The sequence below is a fragment of the Syngnathoides biaculeatus genome, chromosome 21 (genome assembly GCF_019802595.1).
Source record: "Syngnathoides biaculeatus isolate LvHL_M chromosome 21, ASM1980259v1, whole genome shotgun sequence".
Classification (NCBI taxonomy): domain Eukaryota; kingdom Metazoa; phylum Chordata; class Actinopteri; order Syngnathiformes; family Syngnathidae; genus Syngnathoides; species Syngnathoides biaculeatus.
The window spans coordinates 1,651,462-1,669,711 of record NC_084660.1 but is presented as its reverse complement, the minus strand read 5'-3'; the positions used below and the strand labels follow the sequence as shown (position 1 = coordinate 1,669,711).

The 18,250-nt window shown below is 51.0% G+C and overlaps 1 protein-coding gene across 2 annotated transcripts; it reads left to right on the top strand.

Moving 5' to 3' along the window:
• The first annotated feature begins 469 nt into the window (after nucleotides 1-469).
• Nucleotides 470-18,146, top strand: LOC133494526 (beta-1,4-glucuronyltransferase 1-like). Of its 2 annotated transcripts, XM_061808446.1 has the most exons (4): nucleotides 470-1,726; nucleotides 16,215-16,571; nucleotides 17,636-17,799; nucleotides 17,929-18,146. In XM_061808446.1, the coding sequence occupies exons 1-4, from the start codon at nucleotides 638-640 to the stop codon at nucleotides 18,110-18,112; spliced, it is 1,794 nt and encodes a 597-aa protein (XP_061664430.1). In that variant the 5' UTR covers nucleotides 470-637; the 3' UTR covers nucleotides 18,113-18,146. The 2 variants fall into 2 exon arrangements, with proteins under 2 accessions (XP_061664430.1, XP_061664431.1); XM_061808447.1 differs by lacking the exons at nucleotides 16,215-16,571; nucleotides 17,636-17,799; nucleotides 17,929-18,146 and adding an exon at nucleotides 3,966-8,721 and having other exon boundaries at nucleotides 478-1,726.
• Nucleotides 18,147-18,250: the final 104 nt, after the last annotated feature.

The window sequence follows — 18,250 nt, the reverse complement described above, 5'->3', positions numbered from 1 at the left end:
AAGTTCATTTAAAAAAAAAAATGGGATTTGAACATGGGGTGCAGCAGCACATGTAGACTGACAATGTAACAATGGAGGTATGTCCCCTGCAAGAAACTAAATGCACTTGCCTCAACTGGTCCTTTTTCAGGCCCGCTGCTTTAAATCAATGAATTTATTTCCGACACGCTTATCGGGTGTTGGGGCGAGTGACCCCGAAAAAAAGAAACGTGGTTATTCATACATAAAATACTTGCCCGTGACGCTGCTGAGGATGAGGTGCTAAAAATGGATGAATGAAAAGTTCATTCACGTATGGAACAGTCCGGAAGCTTTCCCAGTTTCCACAAAACCGGAAGTACGTTGTGTGTGTGGGTGGGGGGGGATTTGTTCTAACAAGTGTTTACCATCAATAAGAAAACATGATAGCTAATATTCATAATAAGCAAAACAATTAGCAATACATATATGTATATATATATAAATTTATTTACATTCCTTTAATTTATTGATATACATATGGTCCAGAAAAGAGGACGTTCGGAATCCACGATGCGCGTGACGCAAAGGGACAATTTGCGACAGCGCCCTCTGTCGGCGGCTCGGTGTCGGGAGCTCGGAAAGCCGCTAAACGCTAAGCGCTAAGCGGCTAAGTGGGATGCATCTACCCAAGAAATGTTCGAAATGTTCGGCCTTCCGCGTGGTGCTGAGCGCTCTGCTGCTGGTGGCGCTGCTCCAGCTCCTCTACTTGTCCTTCCTGTCCAAGCTCCACGGCAAGCAGCAGCGTTACCGCTACTCGGAGCTCTTCGGCGGCTCCGGCCCCAGGAGCGCGGCCCGCTCCGAGAGCAACTCCCGCAAGGAGCGACTGCGCTACTCCCTCTCCACCGGGGGCATCTTTGACCACAGCGGGCAGTACCGCGTGTACAAGAACTTGGTCCAGAGCGATTTCACCGGCGACCCGGGTTCCAACGTGCTCACGTTGGCCACCCACACGAGCGTGAACAACCTCCACCACCTGCGGGATCTCGCGGAGAGGTGGCGCAACCCGCTGTCGGTGGCCATATTCGCGCACGGCCAGGACGTCAAGTTCGCCACTGCCCTGGTCTACGCTCTGGGGGTTCTGTGCCCCCACGTGCAGGCCCTGGTGGACTTCCACCTCGTGTGCCTTTCCGGGGAGACGGCCAGCTTCCCCGAACAGGATCACCGGCACTTCACCGGCCTGGACGACTGCGGCGCCGTCTTCTCCCGGCTGGAAGCCCACGGGAGCAAATATAAGAACTACGCCATCGGCGCAAACGTCTCCTACCCGAACAACCTCCTTCGGAACGTGGCCAGGGGGGGCGCCGAGTCCCCCTACATCCTGGTGGTCGACATCGACATGATGCCCGCCGCCGATCTGCACCCGCAGTTCCTGGCGATGGTCGCGAGGCGCCAGCCCGCAGCCGACCGCGTGTTCGTCTTGCCGGCCTTCGAGATCCGGCACCCCAGGAAGATCCCCGCCACCAAGGCCGAGCTGGTGCAGCTCTACCAGGTGGGCGAGGTGCGAGCTTTCTACGAGGAGTTGTGCCCCCGGTGCCAAGCCCCCACCAATTACTCCAGGTGGGTCAACAGCCACGCCGATGACATTCTGGACGTGGCCTACACGCTCACCTGGGCGGACCCCTGGGAGCCTTTCTACATCGGCCCGCGGACCGTCCCCCTCTACGACGAAAACTTCAAGCAGTACGGCTTCAATCGAATCAGTCAGGTCGGTAGAATTTCACCTGCTCTTTTCGGCCAAATGGACGGGAATCCCGTTGATGACGTCGGTAATTACCCGGAAGGCCCCTCGTCGGCTTCTTTTCAAATTCCAAGATGGCGGCTCCGGCTTTCTAAAATGTCAACAAAACCACCCGTCGTCCTCCATAACAACAAAAAATATTAAGATTGAAAATAAGCAATCGTTAATCTGGTCTCTATCCCCACTGGGCCGGATCAGACCCCCCTGATGGACCCGTTCTGCCCCCCGAGCTGGATGTTTGGCACCCCTATTTAGTTATGTACCACTGTAAATATTATTGCAATAAGATGAACAATGTTATAAAATTCCACAGCAGCTTCTAAATAATTGAAAAAGTTATTGATCATTTTATCCAGTTAAAAAAAAGTTTACATATTTCCCATCGTTTCTCATAGAAAATTAGAAATTAAAAGATTATATATATTATAATGTAATCTCACTAAGATACTTTACAAATATCATATCTAGAGTGACTGTCAATCGAAAATAATACTCGTATTTAATAATCGTATTTGTCAAAAAATCAAAAATAATATCAATAATAATTGTCACCGTCTAAAAAATGGGGAGCAAAAATCATGTGCTGGTGCTGCTAGTGCCAAAGTTATCGTACAGACCTTGATAATCCTCCCGAGAACCAAAACCGCCCCAAAAAGGTTCCTGGAACTTGAGGTGGAAATGGGGAGTCCACCTGAACAGTTTTTTGTTTTTTCTTCGAAAGTTCAGGGCTGCAGTGCCCCTCAAAAAGTGCTCGTTGCATTTTCACTTAAAGGGGAAATGAACAATGTATCCAATAGGTCATGTGATATGTATATATGTAATATGTGTGTATATGGAATATGTCAAATGACTTACGTGCGCGGATGTGACGTGTTAAAGTGCCCGCCACCGGAGCTCGCTCGTCAGCCGCGGATGGTTCTTCAGACGGGAATGACGCGGAGTCTGACTAGCGAGCCGAACTTCGGTGTCCTGCGGAGGCCGGGAGCCGAAGCTCGGCTAACGGCCTCACCCGCCGGAGCTCGCTCGTCAGCCGTAGACGGTTCTTCAGACGGGAATGACGCGGAGTCTGACTAGCGAGCCGAACTTCGGTGTCCGGCGGAGGCCGGGAGCCGAAGCTCGGCTAACGGCCTCACCCGCCGGAGCTCGCTCCTCAGCCGTAGACGGTTCTTCAGACGGGAATGACGCGGAGTCTGACTAGCGAGCCGAGCTTCGGCGTCCGGCCTCCACTCACCCGCCGAAGCTCAGTTTGCGGCCTGCCACCGGAGCTCACTCGTCAGCCTCGGACGGGAATGACGCGGTGTCTGACGAGTGAGCCGAGCTTCGGCGTCCGGCGGAGGCCGTTAGCCGAGCTTCGGCGTCCGGCGGTGGCCGTTAGCCGAAGCTTGCTCGTCAGACATTCCCTTCTGAAGAACCATCCGCGGCTGCCATCCCGGAGCTCCAGGGGGTCTTTGTTTACGCACTTACGTCCCGCGCGTAGGCCTCCGAGTGATCAGACTCCGGCGTCATTTCGCCCGAAAAACCATCCGAATATTGAACATTAATTCCAGCCGCAGGTTCACATCTGTATGGAAGTATTCCTCCGTCTTCCCGATCAACCGATACCGCTACTTCTTCATCAGATTAGGATAAATCTGAGAAATCAGCGCTGGGCGCAATGTAATCGAGCCTTTGGTGCGGCACCTTACACGTCACATCCGCGCACGTAAGTCACGTGACTGGCGAAAATGGCAGCGCCCCTGAAAAGTCGTAATTGTCGATAAAAAATCTTCTCCAAACACTATTAAATGAGAGATGATTTGACAAAATAGAGTCCATATTACACGAACTATTGGATACAAAGCACTGGATTTCCCCTTTAAGGTTCCAAGAACGCTTTCAACCCTGCGGTTTATGTGGTGACGCTGCGTTAGCGCGGTGCTGGTGCTAGCGTTAAACTCTATCTGCGTACCGAGGCTTAGAACCAGGTGCGCTCTGTAGGCCGGGAATTACGGTCAGTAAAACCACGGTTCCACGCAAGTGGCCCTCGAGGTCCTAGGAACCAACGGTACGTTTTGCTGGCAGTTGGTCACCGGAGCTCAAATTCAGGTTCAGGAACAGCCGTTCCACCGAGACGTATGAATAACCGAGCGTAGAAATTCAGAAGTAGATCAAATAATCATTTCCTTCGCTGTACTGACATGAATTTGGTCAATCCCGTCTCGAGTAGGCCTGCGAGCTCCACGTGGCCGGGTACAAGTTCTCCGTGCTCAACTCGGCCTTCCTCGTCCACCGTGGCTTCAAGATCCAGGGCGAGTTCCACGCCAGAAAGGATGAGGAGAACCAGCGCAACAGGCTCCTGTTCCGCAGCTTTAAAGAGGCCCTGAAGAGCAAATACCCGGCGTCAAGCAGGCGGTGCTAAAAAGACCCAAAACCCAAAAACAAACAATCGGGGGTTTCGAGAGTCGGCGGCCGTCGCTTCTGAGACCTGGTTGAGGAACTGATGTTGATGTGTGTGCTTTGACCTTCTTAGTTCCAGAGACTCTTTCCAAAAAAAATGTGACTAGCATGCTTGGGGTCAGTTATTTGATTTTTGGGTCTGGTGCCCCAGAGATTCTCGATGGGGTTTAGATCCAGTCAAGCAATGCGATGGCATGGGTGGGGTCAGTTATTTGATTTTTGGGTCTGGTGTCTCAGAGATTCTCAATGGGGTTTAGATCCAGTCAAGCACTGCAATGGCATGGGCGGGGTCAGTTATTTGATTTTTGGGTCTGGTCTCCCAGAGATTCTCAATGGGGTTTAGATCCAGTCAAGCACTGGGATGGCATGGGGCATCAAACCAAGTTTTGGTGCTGACGCCGGAAGAATATTCTCGTGGACTGTTGCGGACCTTGGTCTTTTATCAGAACCTGCACCCCTCATCGTGACCGTGGAGTAGCTTTGGTTCTGTTCTCCGCACGTCTTCCACCGAACCCTTTGGACCTTGATTCCCTAATGCCCGACAGTCCAGTCCTTCTTCCTACGCAGGATCAGAAAAACCCGACAGTCGTCGCCCATCTCCCAGATGGGCCTGGACGTGCTGGTTTTTCAAGTTGTGGCTCCCGCCTCGTTCACGCTCATTCTGGACCTCTTCAAGAACCATTCCAACAAACTCTTTTGCAGATTTGGACTATTCAATGTCTTAAAACATTCTACAGGACAACAAAAAATATTTTTTATCTAAAATTAGCAATCGTTAACGCGTTCTCGATATCCCCACGGGCCGGATCAGACCCCCCCCCCCCCTACGATGGACCCGTTCTGGCCCCCGAGCTCTACGTTTGGCACCCCCCCCCCCCCCCGATTGAAACCATTTTATGGCCTGGAAAATTTGGACTTCACGCGATTCCAAATTTTTTGAATTCCTAATTTCGTGGTTTTTATGACCCGAAAGGCCAAATTAGGTGAAAATGAACCAAATACTGGAGATTGTTTTACTACTGTGCCCTGAATCCATAAGATATGAAATGTAAACTTTTTTGAATGGAGTATATCCACGATATTCCATTTTATTATTATTTTTTTTAAAGGGTCTGTCCCAGGTGTGCTCTGATCCGGATTTTATGCTACTGATTCTGCTACCGATACCGTTCGTATGGATTACATGTACATTTTTATTTATTTATTTATTTTTGCTCAGCGATTGGCTAGCAACCAATTCCGGGTCCTGCCCGTTGAAAGCTGGGACAGGGTCCGGCACCCGCGACCCTTGTGAGGATAAGCGGCTCGGAAAACGGATGGGCGGACGGATGAACGGATGTGTACATTTTTCAATATGTTTTCGGCGGGGATGCGACACGCGGGCCGGGCGATTATTGTCCGGTTATTAAGTTTAGCAAAACTACGCTTTAAATATAATTAGATTATTAATTAATTATTAAAATTAGAAGCAGAATAACAACAAAAACAACAAAAATAAATAAATAGAAATGTCAAAATATAAAGAAAAAATGAATAGTAGTGGCGAAAAATGTGCCAATACATTTAGCTATGACTGTATTGTCTACTTGTCACCCCCCCAAAAAAAAATCCTACCATTTTGGCATAAAAAAAATACATATTTTTAAAATCTTGTTCACCTAAAAAAGGAAACCTTTATGTCATAAAAAAATTATATACTATAATAAATTGTCTTTTTATACAATGACTGTTCCCGCTATACATGCGTTAGCCTCTTGCTACAACGCTAAAAGAAAGTGGCCTCCGAATTGAAATATTCATTTTTCAAAGATTACGAAGAATATATATCCCAGTGAGCGTTGCCATAGTAACGGTCTGCATCGGTTACTGCGGGGTTTGCGTATGAATATGTCACTTTTTAAGATAAACCCCCTCCTTTAATCGATCGAATGCTAACATTAGCGAAACGGGGTTTTCCATCGACCGTTAGCGCAAGCTAGCGATTCATAAAGCGCCTTGTATTTGAATACAAAGCGACTTACGTATATTAAATATGGTCGCTCAAATTTCGACTGCACAGGTGTTCTCCAAGGTGGATTACGACGAGTAGCGACAAACGTGTTGACGGCGGAAATCGGGTGGATCGGGAAAATCCCCTCCCCCGCCGAGATTTTCGACGATTTCTATTTATCCGAATTGTGCGCTTGACGTGTGAACGGCGCGGCGTGTCCGTTTTTGTCCCGCTTGATGCTTTGCGACTGTCGATAAATTTGCCGTGACGACGGCGACATTTGTTTCCGGCTGGTCTTTTCCATTTCCATCGGAAAGTTCTGGGGAAGGTTCCGTTTCTGGGTGAATTTGTTTGAGATCAAAAGTAAAATTGTGACGTTAAATGATTTCATCAGTATGTATGGATGCGCCACGGGTCATATGAGATTGAGGAAGGGCCGTTTTTGGCCCGCCGGCCACCAGTTGAATATCACTGAACAAGCCCACGGCCTGGATTGCGGATCGACATTTTATTCAGATGATACGTACTCTAGTAAAATCATTTTTGTGAGGATGAGCGGTGCAGAAAATGGATGACGCGAGGGCGTTCGTTTCCCCCGAATCGCAACTTTCGCACGGCATAACTGGGAGAGTGAATAATTAGTGGCAAGCTTTTACAGTGAAGAAAAAAAGTATTTGAACACCCTTCTGCTATGTTCCAAGTTCTCCCACTGAGAAATCATGGAGGGGTCTGAAATTTTCATCGTAGGCGCGTGTGCGCCATGAGAGAGATAATCTAAGAAGAAATATCCAGAAATCACAATGTATGATTTATTTGTGTGATACAGCTGCAAATAAGTATTTGATCCCCTGCCCATCAGCTAGAATTCTGTCCCTGTCCCTGTCGTGAATACACGAAGATAACAAATCATGTGGCGGACCGGATCTAACCCCCGGGCCATGAGTTTGACACCTGGGTTATCATTTATGATGTGACTATTTGAAATTTTGGGACAGATTTGAACAAAAACCACAGAAGTTAATCAACATGATTTAGCTTTGCGGGCCACATAAAGTCACGCGGTGGATCTGGCCCCCGGGCCTTGAGTTTGACACCTGTGTCGTCAACGTTATCATTTATGATGTGACAATTTGAAATTTTCGGAGAGATTTCAACAAAAATCACGGAAGTTAATCGACATGATTTAGTTTCACGCCCCACATGAAACCATCTGGCGGGTCGGATCTGGGCCCCCGGGCCTTGAGTTTGACACCTGGGTCGTCAACATCATCATTTATGATGTGACAATTTGAAATTTGGGGACAGATTTGAACAAAAATCACAGAAGTTAATCGACATGATTTAGCTTTGTGGGCCACGTAAAATCACGCGGCGGGGCGAATCGGGCCCCCGGGCCTTGAGTTTGACACCTGTGTCGCCAACATTATCATTTATGATGTGACAATTTGAAATTTTGGGACAGATTTGAACAAAAATCACAGAAGTTAATCGACATGATTTAGCTTCACGGGCCACGTAAAATCACGCGGCGGGGCGGATCTGGCCCCCGGGCCTTGAGTTTGACACCTGGGTCGTCAACATCATCATTTATGATGTGACAATTTGAAATTTGGGGACAGATTTGAACAAAAATCACAGGAGTTAATCGACATGATTTAGCTTCACGGGCCACGTAAAATCACGCGGCGGGGCGGATCTGGCCCCCGGGCCTTGAGTTTGACACCTGGGTGGTCAACATCATCATTTATGATGTGACAATTTGAAATTTTGGGACAGATTTGAACAAAAATCACAGGAGTTAATCGACATGATTTAGCTTCACGGGCCACGTAAAATCACGCGGCGGGCCGGATCTGGCCCCCGGGCCTTGAGTTTGACACCTGGGTCGTCAACATCATTATTTATGATGTGACAATTTGAAATTTGGGGACAGATTTGAACAAAAATCACAGGAGTTAATCGACATGATTTAGCTTCACGGGCCACGTAAAATCACGCGGCGGGGCGGATCTGGCCCCCGGGCCTTGAGTTTGACACCTGTGTCATCAACGTTATCATTTATGATCTGACAATTTGAAATTTTCGGAGAGATTTCAACAAAAATCACGGAAGTTAATCGACATGATTTAGTTTCACGCCCCACATGAAACCATCTGGCGGGTCGGATCTGGGCCCCCGGGCCTTGAGTTTGACACCTGTGTCGCCAACATTATCATTTATGATGTGACAATTTGAAATTTTGGGACAGATTTGAACAAAAATCACAGAAGTTAATCGACATGATTTAGCTTCACGGGCCACGTAAAATCACGCGGCGGGGCGGATCTGGCCCCCGGGCCTTGAGTTTGACACCAGTGCTGTCAACGTTACCAAATATTAACATTGTTTTTCCACAGGTGTTCAAATACTTATTTCCTTCACTGTAGGTCGATACCATGTCATAAAACTGTCATCCAAGAATACATTTTTTGAAGATGACGATTGTTTGCCGGTTATTCACCATGGTGGGAAAGTACTGTTGATTCAGGTATTTGCCACCAGGGGTCGCACTGGGACTTTCTGGGGTGGGGGGTGCACGAGAGGATGACCCCTAACCCCCCACATATGGGACGTGTTCCCCCCCAGTTTGAAAACCACTGGCGGCTAATCCCAGGACCGCCATTTAACTCCACACCCCCGCTAAGCGGACCTTTTTAAAAACCGATAACCAAGACTCTTTTGCAAATCCAATATTGAAAGCAGCTGTTTTGACACGTTTTCAGTTTGTTCCTGGTCTGCGGAAAGTGCGGTCTTCTACCGGAGGCTGGCGGCGGGGGGCAGTCAGCCGAATCTGGACTTGCCTGGATCAAAACGAAACGGAAATGGTCACTTCAAAGTCTACAAGTCTTTGTTTTTGGGCTGCGGCTGTGTATAGTTATCCTAGACAAGTGAGCACTTTTGAGAGACACCCCCGCTCCCCGCCCCTGCTAGCATATCTCGGTTAGATGACAGGTGGGGGGTTCCGGGGTCGCACGTAGCCCGCTTGTGCCATCTGCCTCTCAAGTGGTAAACTTGTGATGTCCGATGCTTTGGCCAGCACAAGCCGAGACGCCGCGGCCTGGCACGGCTTAATAGCGTATTAGCGCCCTCTGCGCTAACCCGGTGGCATGCGACACCCAGATCGCACGGGTCCCAGTTGAAACCAAAAAGCGCTAAGAGGCTCCGGGGAGCCCCCCACCCCCCAAAGGATCCCAGGTCGCCGCCGTGGCGATTGTTAATTACGTAGCAGAAGGTGCTGGGTTGTTCAGAGGGGGTGGCTGGTGTGGTCCGGAACAGGTTTGCTGGAGCAAAGTGTGGGGGTTTATCTCCACCAGCTTATCTGGGTCACAGAGCTTTACGCCAAAAGCAATTAGGCCCTGCGCTCTCCCGTGCCACCTCCCCCCCGCCTAGCCGTCTTGGGCCAAGGGAGCAGCTCTGCTTGTGGCCGGCGGGGGGGCCGGAGCAGCAGGAGGGCGCCATGAGCCGGAGGGGGCGAGGAGTTCTGCCCCAACTTGCCGGCCCTCCTTGTGGGTTGCGGCCCCAGAGGAGTCTACCGTGGCCAAACATTGTACTCAAAAATGAACAAGTTTGTGAAAGTGAGGCAAGCGACGCCAGCGTACTCACATTTCGGGGGGACCTTTTGGTTCCTGGAAACCAAGAGCACCAAGAACTGAAAACCCCTCTCATAAAGACACAAGACACAACAGGTCCTTTTGGTTCTCGCCTTTCAAAAGTGCGTCATTTGGGTCCAGGCGGGGTCCTCACCGGAGCGTGACAATAATGGGATGTGACGCGGGGTGGGGGGTTAAGGGGGTGGGGAGTCCTAACAGATCCGAGTAATCCTTCTCACCACACTAACACTTCTTGGCTTCACACCCCTGCTGTCATTCGCAACCACCACCGACGCGTGTCCCCGCAAAGACACAAAACACAAACCCACAGACACACTCGTACACGATACGTCCGCGCAAAGCATAGGTATGCCCTCTTGTAACGATCGATGCGGTACAACAGCTGAGGGTGGGTATGATACGATGAGCCCCCCCCCCCCCCATATTTGCACAACCTTGCACGCAGAGACCGGGGTGGGGGGTATGTGACTGATATCCAGAATAAGAAGATACAAACTACTCATCTCGGTCTTGTGAAGCCCATAAGCTAGCAAAGCTAGCAAACCAGAAAACGTTTGTTTGTTAACCCCATCACCCAATCCGCAACCCCCAATCCGCAACCCAAGCTGTTTTACCTCCGGGAGGGGAGCTCGTCGTACCTTCGCGTTAGCCAAAATGACGGCTCGTTAAATTGCTGGACATTGCTCGAACGCTCGGGAGGACGGATTTACCCTTCGTAAGTTCGTAAGAGACCCGGTTCGTCGTGAAAAATGGATTGCACGAGAGTTTCGTGGGTTCCAAATGACAGGTAGGTGTGCATACAGGTTCTAAAAAAAAAATAGTTTGGGGCGGAGCACGTAATCGGTCTCTCGTAATGTAACAAAAGATCCGCGTACGTATTACAGGGGTGCTAAATGTGTCAATGTGCGCGTCAGGCTCGCCGGCGAAGGCTGCTGCGTTGCCTCGCGGACAGCGGCGGCTCTGGAGAACGCTGCCGACGATGTCGCACTCGGCCACGTGCGACGACAACGCCGTAAAGCGCCCCGGCTCGACGGTGTTGTTCATCACGGTCGGCGGCGGCGATGAACAACCCCCTAAAGCAGCCCGGCTCGGTTCCCTGATAAGCCACCTCGGCGCATTTAATGGTCTAGTGTCATCTCTATAAACATTCTAAAATACATATTGAAATTAAAAATACATATAAGATTATTCACTAAACATAACCGGAGAGCGCGTCATCCAATCCGCAACGTTGCGGAAGTCTTGACATCCAAGTGGTCGCCATATTGGCTGCATTTACTGTCCCTGACGTCACGCCGGACATTCGCCATTAAAAACACGCTGTGGCCCCTACTTTAGGACACGCCCCTTCAGACACGGAAGCTCTTTTCGAAGAAAAACATCTCACAACCGAGTGAAGTTACCGACCGGGGCGATATTACCCTATCGTTTCGAGCCATATTTAGATGACGTGCGGATCACGGCCAAACCACCTCCCCGCCCTAACCACCTCCGGCGACGAGCCACACCGACCCACAAGGTCGGCGGCAGGCTCGGCCTTGTCGGCAAGGCCGGTAGCGAGCCGCAAGGCCTGCGGAGGCCGCCCTTCAACGGCTGCTGCATGAAACCCTTCCGATCCGCGCATCGAGACATTTAGCAACCTATTGTTCATAACAGCCTTCGCTGGCGAGCCCGACACATTTAGCACCCCTGTCATACGTACGCAGCTCTTTTGTTACGTTACGAGACACGGATTACGTTGTCCGCCCCAAACAATATATTTTTTTTTTTGTAGCTGTATACAAACCGCCTCCCCGTTCCGATCCACCTCCGCCGCGGCCCGGTGGCGCCGCGTCCGCCGATCACGGCTTCGGCCGGGGTGGCACATCGACACATGACTTACGGATTACGTCCCCCCCCCCAAACTATTGTTTGTTTTTTTTTTTTGTAGCTTTATACACACCTACCTGTCATTTGGAACCCACCAAGTTCTGGTCCTTTGAACCCGTGCAACCTTATGAAGGGTAAATCCGTCCTCCCGAGTGTTCGAGCAAAGTCCAGCAATGCAACGAGCCGGCATTTTGGCTAACACGAAGGAACAATGAGCTACCTTCCCGCAGGTAAAACTAATCGTAACAAGCGAGTCCACTTAAAAGCGGTCCTGTCCCGTACGTCACTTCCTGCTGCTTCTCGCAAACAAATCCCTCGAGAGGATTTTCACGGCGGGAGTTACAAAAACCCGTAAACGTCCAAATCCCGTTTTGCGGTGGAAAAAAACGCACGGGTCCATGTCGGCTGACATACTAAAAATCACGGATTTCATGACGGTGGACCTTGAATCGTGCAGTTCACATTTTGACACCGCAAGACCGGGCCGAGATGAAGCGGAGCTGCTCTCGCGGTGGAGCAGATGAAGCGGATTTCGATGGCAGATTAAATTTGAGCGGTGCGGTCACACCGTGGGCTGTCATCTGTCGCGGCGCAAACAAAGACTTTATTAGTCCAAATCAATAAAAGCCGGACTGCGGAGCGACAGTGTTTTCTTTTCACTACGACCTTCACTTTTAGATGGATCATGTGGTGCCCCTTGACCTCCCGCTCCACCCCCGCCACCTAAAATTTCATTTCCAGTACGCACAAGACGCTTGCTCGGGACTTTCCGGTCTTCGGCGGAACCCTCCCGCCACGGCGCCGTCTGCAGCACGGGAGCCGCCTCGCTCGGCATGTCCACAGAGGATCAGTGGGGAGCTTAGTCACCAAAGCAGGAATTAATGAGCATTAGGGTCTTAGGTAAGAATAAGACCCACCTTTAATCCTAAACAACTCCACTAACACCTGTTACATGGACATACACGTTACATACCGTATGCTATATATACCGTGGACTACGGTTTTCCAACCGTAAACCGAGCCGAGACACCAATCTAGTACATTAAAAAAATCTCAGCGCACACCACAAAACACCACGGGTTAGGGTAAACCCTAATACACGGGTCTCTAAGGGAGAACCTGGACCCCCTGCGAGGGAAACCTTTGGTTACGACCCACGGCTTGTGACCATAAGTAAAAGGTAGGAACGTAGTACTTGAACTCCTCCGCTTGGGCCTGGTTAACTTCCCCAACCCAGAAAGGGCACTCCACCCTTGTCTGAGTGAGGACCTTGGTCTCAGATTTGCTGATTTTCATCCCAGCCTTGGCAATGTGGACCACAGTCAGACACTGGCCACACTGGGACCAAACGGGCCGTATCAGCGGGTTCGGTAGGCCACACTACCAAAGAACCCCCCACAGGACTCCCCGAGGGAGACGGTCAAACGTCTTCTCCAAGTCCACAAAACATACGTAGACTGTTGGGAGAGCTCGCATACACCTTCAAGGACCCTGCTGAGGGTGTAGAACTGGTCTACTGTTCCACAGCCAGGACAAAAACCAGACTACTCCTCATGAATTTGAGATTCGACTTCCCGATGGACCCTCCCCGATGGTCCTCACCTCCCCAGTCCGCCAAACTAACGCTAACACGGCCGAACTAACGCGCCGGTGCTAACACTAATGCTAGCGCGGTGGTGGTAACGCCAACATGGCGGCGCTAATTAGCCCGGCGGTTGTGAAAAAAGTCACGTCTTGTAGGTCGGGAGTTATTGTAATTCATTGTTTTCGAGAGAAAAGTTATTTTTCATGTAGTTTGTACGAACTTGCCCACCTGCGAGGCCAGCAGGTGTCAAACTCACGGCCCGGGGGGCCAGATCCGGCCCGCCGCATGATTTTATGTGGCCCTGCAAGTGTTTTTGTGTTCCCAAACATAGACAATGGTAGAAAAACACACTAACCTTGATTTCTGATTCCAAACCTACGATTATTCCCGGCTAACTTTGTGGTGTTAATGCTAACATGCTGGTGCTAACGCTAACGCGGCGGTCCTAACGCTAACGTGCTGGTGCTAATGCTAACACGGCGGCGCTAGCGCTAACGCGGCGTCGCTAACGCTAATGTGCTGGTGCTAACGCTAACTCAGAGGTGATAACACGGCGGCGCTAACGCTAACTAGCACAGGGGCTGTCAAAAAAGTCGCGTCTTGTCGGCCGTGAATTTTGCTAATTATTTGTTTTGAGAGAAAAGTTATTTTTCACGTGTTATGTGAGAACTTAGCAACACGCGAGGCCAGCAGGTGTCAAACTCAAGCCCAGATCCGGCTCGCCGCATGTTTTTGTGTTCCCAAACATAGACAATAGTAGAAAAAAAAACCTGAATTCTGACTCCTAAACTACCTCACAAATCCCGTGCGTAACTCTGATGCGGCGGTTCAAGATTTTGACGGTTCTCCCTGAGAGGAAACCCCGTTCGAGAGGTCCCGCCGGACGGGGCGGGATGCCGTCGACGCGTCTGAGCACGGACGCTAGCGCGATTGCGGACCGGTTTGTTATCAGACCTCACACATTTGCCCGGAGGGTTTGCGTCTTCGCGCATGCGAGGGATTGCGACGTTAGCATGCTAAATCCACGGTGAAGACAATAATAATAAAAATAACCTACGATAATTCCCGGCTAATTTGGTGGTGCTAATGCTAACGCGCTGGTGCTAATGCTAACGCTGCGGTGCTAACACTAACGCGGCGGTGCTAGTGTTAACGCGGCAGCGGTAACGCTAACTTGGTGTGCTAACGATAGCGCAGTGTTGCTAACGATAACACGGTGGCGCTAACGCTAACTAGCACAGCGGCTGTCAAAAAAGTTGTGTCTTCTCGGCCATGACTTACGCTAATTCATTGTTTTTGAGAGAAAAGTTATTTTTTAGGTGGTATGTAAGAACTTGGCAACCCGCGAGGCCAGCAGGTCTCAAACTCACGGCCTGGGGGACCAGATCGGGCCCGCCGCATGATTTTATGTGGCCCCGCAACTGTTTTTGTGTTCCCAAATATAGACACTAGTAGAAAAACAGATTAACCTTGATTTCTGATTCCAAACCTACGATAATTCCCGGCTAACTTGGTGGTGCTAATGCTAACGCGGCGGTGCTAACGCGGCGGTGCCAGTGTTAACATGGCAGCGGTAACGCTAACTCGCCGTGCTAACGCTAGCGCAATGTTGCTAACGATAACGCGGCGGCCCTAACGCTAACTAGCACAGCGGCTGTCAAAAAAGTTGTGTCTTGTCGGCCATGAATTACGCTAATTCATTGTTTTTGAGAGAAAAGTTATTTTTTTACATGGTATGTAAGAACTTGGCAACCCGCGAGGCCAGCAGGTGTCAAACTCACGGCCAGGGGAACCAGATCCGGCCCGCCGCATGATTTTATGTGGCCCCGCAAGTGTTTTTGTGGTCCCAAACATAGACAATAGTAGAAAAACACATTAACCTTGATTTCTGATTTCAAACTTACGACAATTCCCGGCTAACTAGGTGGTGCTAATGCTAACGCGCTGGTGCTAATGCTAACTTGGTGGTGCTAACGCGGCGGTGCTAGTGTTAACACGGCAGCGGTAACGCTAACGGCGGGATGCCGTCGACGCGTCTGAGCACGGACGCTAGCGCGGTTGCGGACGGGTTTGTAATCAGACCTCAAACACTTGCCCGGAGGGTTTGCGTCTTTGCGCGTGCGAGGGATCGCGGCGTTAGCATGCTAAATCCACGGTGAAGACAATTAAAAAAAAATTGGGAGAAGTAATTAGTATTATCTACTTAACGCGGTGTCAGGGAAAATAGGTTAAACGCAGAGACACACACAGATCCGGACCCCCTGGCTTATCGTCGCCTCAGTCAACAGGTCACTCTAAGCCAGAAGGCTCCAGGTTAAGCGTCTAATTAATTATTCCAAGTGGGTCCCCGCAATCGGACCCCCCCGGACCGGGTCGGAGAAATCAGTTTTCGTGTGTGTGCGCGATCGGAGGTCGGTGCCGAGGAGCATCTCGAAGAGTGCAGATGTTCCCTAATCTTCTTTGCCGCGGCTCATCCGTTACCTGACTGCAACCTCGCCCGAGTCGCCGGTGGCGAGGGCGTCGGAGGTGCGTTTCGAAGGAATTGATCCGTGCGCTCTTTGGCGCATGATCCACTCCCGTGGGGGACGGGGGCGGACGGGGGGTTTGGGGGAACTCCATCCACGTACGCCGAGGCTAATCGTCCAAACAAGCTGATGAGCTGTGTGTCAACTCAGGTTAGGGTACGCCGCCCCCGGCCCCCTTACACGCCACCCCGCCCCTGCCCCACCCTCGTCCGGTAATCCTTCTCCCAAAAAAAAAACAGAGCAGGGATTCTAATTGTATCCCGCTATAAATACCGCCTGATTCCTGGTGCTCCTCGCTTTATCCGTGACGCCGGCCGCCACGCAGCACCTTGGTCCTCGCTCATATTTTCATTTTTTTTTTCATAACATGTTCCCGCTCCCCATGTTCACGGCCGACCAGGTGGCCCGCGTCTGCGAGAACCTGGAGGAAACCGGCGACATTGAGCGCCTGGGCCGCTTCCTCTGGTCCCTCCCGGCGGGGGAGGCCCTGAACCGGCACGAGTCAGTGATGCGGGCCCGGGCCCTGGTGGCCTTCCACGGAGGAAACTTCGAGGTCCTCTACCAGATCTTGCAAAACCACCGCTTCACGCGGGAGTCGCACGCTAAGCTGCAGGATCTCTGGCTGGATGCGCACTACCGGGAGGCCGAGAGGCTCCGGGGACGACCCCTGGGCCCTGTGGAGAAGTACCGGATCCGGAAGAAGTTCCCTTTACCCCGAACCATCTGGGACGGCGAGCAGAAGACTCACTGCTTTAAGGTACGTAGATAATAAAAGAACATTATTAAGATACTCCACTATGACTTGAACTAGTTTTACCGGGTCCCGTAAAATAAAAACCCCCAAAACAGGTACAGAACCAAAGTTTTTGTATGTTATTTGCCATTACTTTTCACCACCCTCATTATTCTGCACGTCTGGAGTAAGAGTCGGTTCTAAAAGAACTGGTTCTGCGCGGGATTTTCGTGGTGCGGCGGGGTGAGGTCTTGCTTCGCCGCCAACACTTTAAGAACATGATCCCGCTGAGTGGATCGGCAGTGACTTCTAAGTAAGTCTTCCAATAATATCCAGTCTTATCCGACTGGAGGGCATATGATAAGTCCGTGGAGCCCTAAAGAAAACTGAACTACATGCACATCCTTGGTTCTACCGTTGATAAATTGTAAAGGTTTTGGATTCTAACGACCGACAGTGAGAGACAATATCCTCTCGTGGAGAAAACAAGCATCACGACCAGAACACGGGGTTGGACCCAAATGCACGACTCGGGAGACGTAGAGGCAGTTCGGGAAAAGTATTTATTCAGTCCAGTGTCGGGGTTCGGGCAGGCAAGTCAGCGGGAGCGGCGCGAACAAGGAGGCAGGTGGGTGGGCAGACTGGGGTCGGTACACGGGATATCAGGAACGGAATCACAAGAGTGCGGGAGTGAGGCAGGAGGTGACGATCTGGTGAAGGCCAAGACCGTACGAGGACGCCTAATTACGGGGGAACTGATTGCTGCAGGGACCGGCACAGCCAGGACTATGACAACATGGAACAGGAATGAACCTTCCCAGGATTTGGGGCCCCCTGCAAAGATGACCCAAGAGACAAAGGAACTGCAGAACTGCAGGCCTCCCTTGCATCAGCTCGGGTTCACGTTCATGGCACAACAATAAGGCACTAACTTTACTAACTTCCATCCATCCATCCATCCATTTTCTTCGCCGCTTATCCTCACGAGGGCCGCACATCCCCCTCACAGTTCTGAGGACCTGGATTCAAATCTGGCTAGACTGAGTCTTTAATCCCCCCCCCCCAACCCCCGTTTTATCTTTCACTAGGAGAGGACCCGTAGTTTGCTGAGGGAGTGGTACCTCCAAGATCCATACCCCAACCCGTCCAGGAAGAGGCACCTGGCCCAGGCCACGGGACTCACGCCCACCCAGGTCGGAAACTGGTTCAAGAATCGGCGGCAACGAGACCGTGCCGCATCCGCCAAAAACAGGTGAGTCTTCATTCCTGAATTAAATGACAGTTTAATTATGGTTTCTTTAATATTTCATGGGGGGCAAACAAATCCCCTCCAATTGCGGAATGACTCTCAACTCTGAAATCTGTCTTTGCTCCGGGCCAGACTGCAGCAGGACTCCGCCCACCTCCCCTCGGACCAGGAGTGCTGCCCCTGTTCGTCAGTGCCCTCTCCCCGCCATTTGGGGAGCCCCGAGGCCAGTGACTCCAGCACGGGAACCGAGCACAGGGGGACCGGCGCCTCCACGCCGGAAATCTCCGTCAGCAGCGACAGCGAATTCGACTCCTGAGATAGCGCCTGAATTCTGGGGGTGGGGTGGGGTGGTGGGGGTTCTCGGGGGAGGGGGAAAAGAAACTGTGGACATCCTGGAGATGGCATCCAACAGGGTCCGGGCCGTACCACGATCGGGCGGTGACGTCGTAGTGCA

What these genes read in the sequence shown, in the direction of transcription:
- LOC133494526 (XM_061808446.1), top strand. Translation starts at nt 638, where the DNA reads ATGCATCTACCCAAGAAATGTTCGAAATGTTCGGCCTTCCGCGTGGTG. An exon ending in AGAAGACTCACTGCTTTAAG is followed by an intron (nt 16,572 to 17,635) that starts GTACGTAGATAA and finishes ATCTTTCACTAG; the next exon opens with GAGAGGACCCGTAGTTTGCT. An exon ending in GCCGCATCCGCCAAAAACAG is followed by an intron (nt 17,800 to 17,928) that starts GTGAGTCTTCAT and finishes GCTCCGGGCCAG; the next exon opens with ACTGCAGCAGGACTCCGCCC.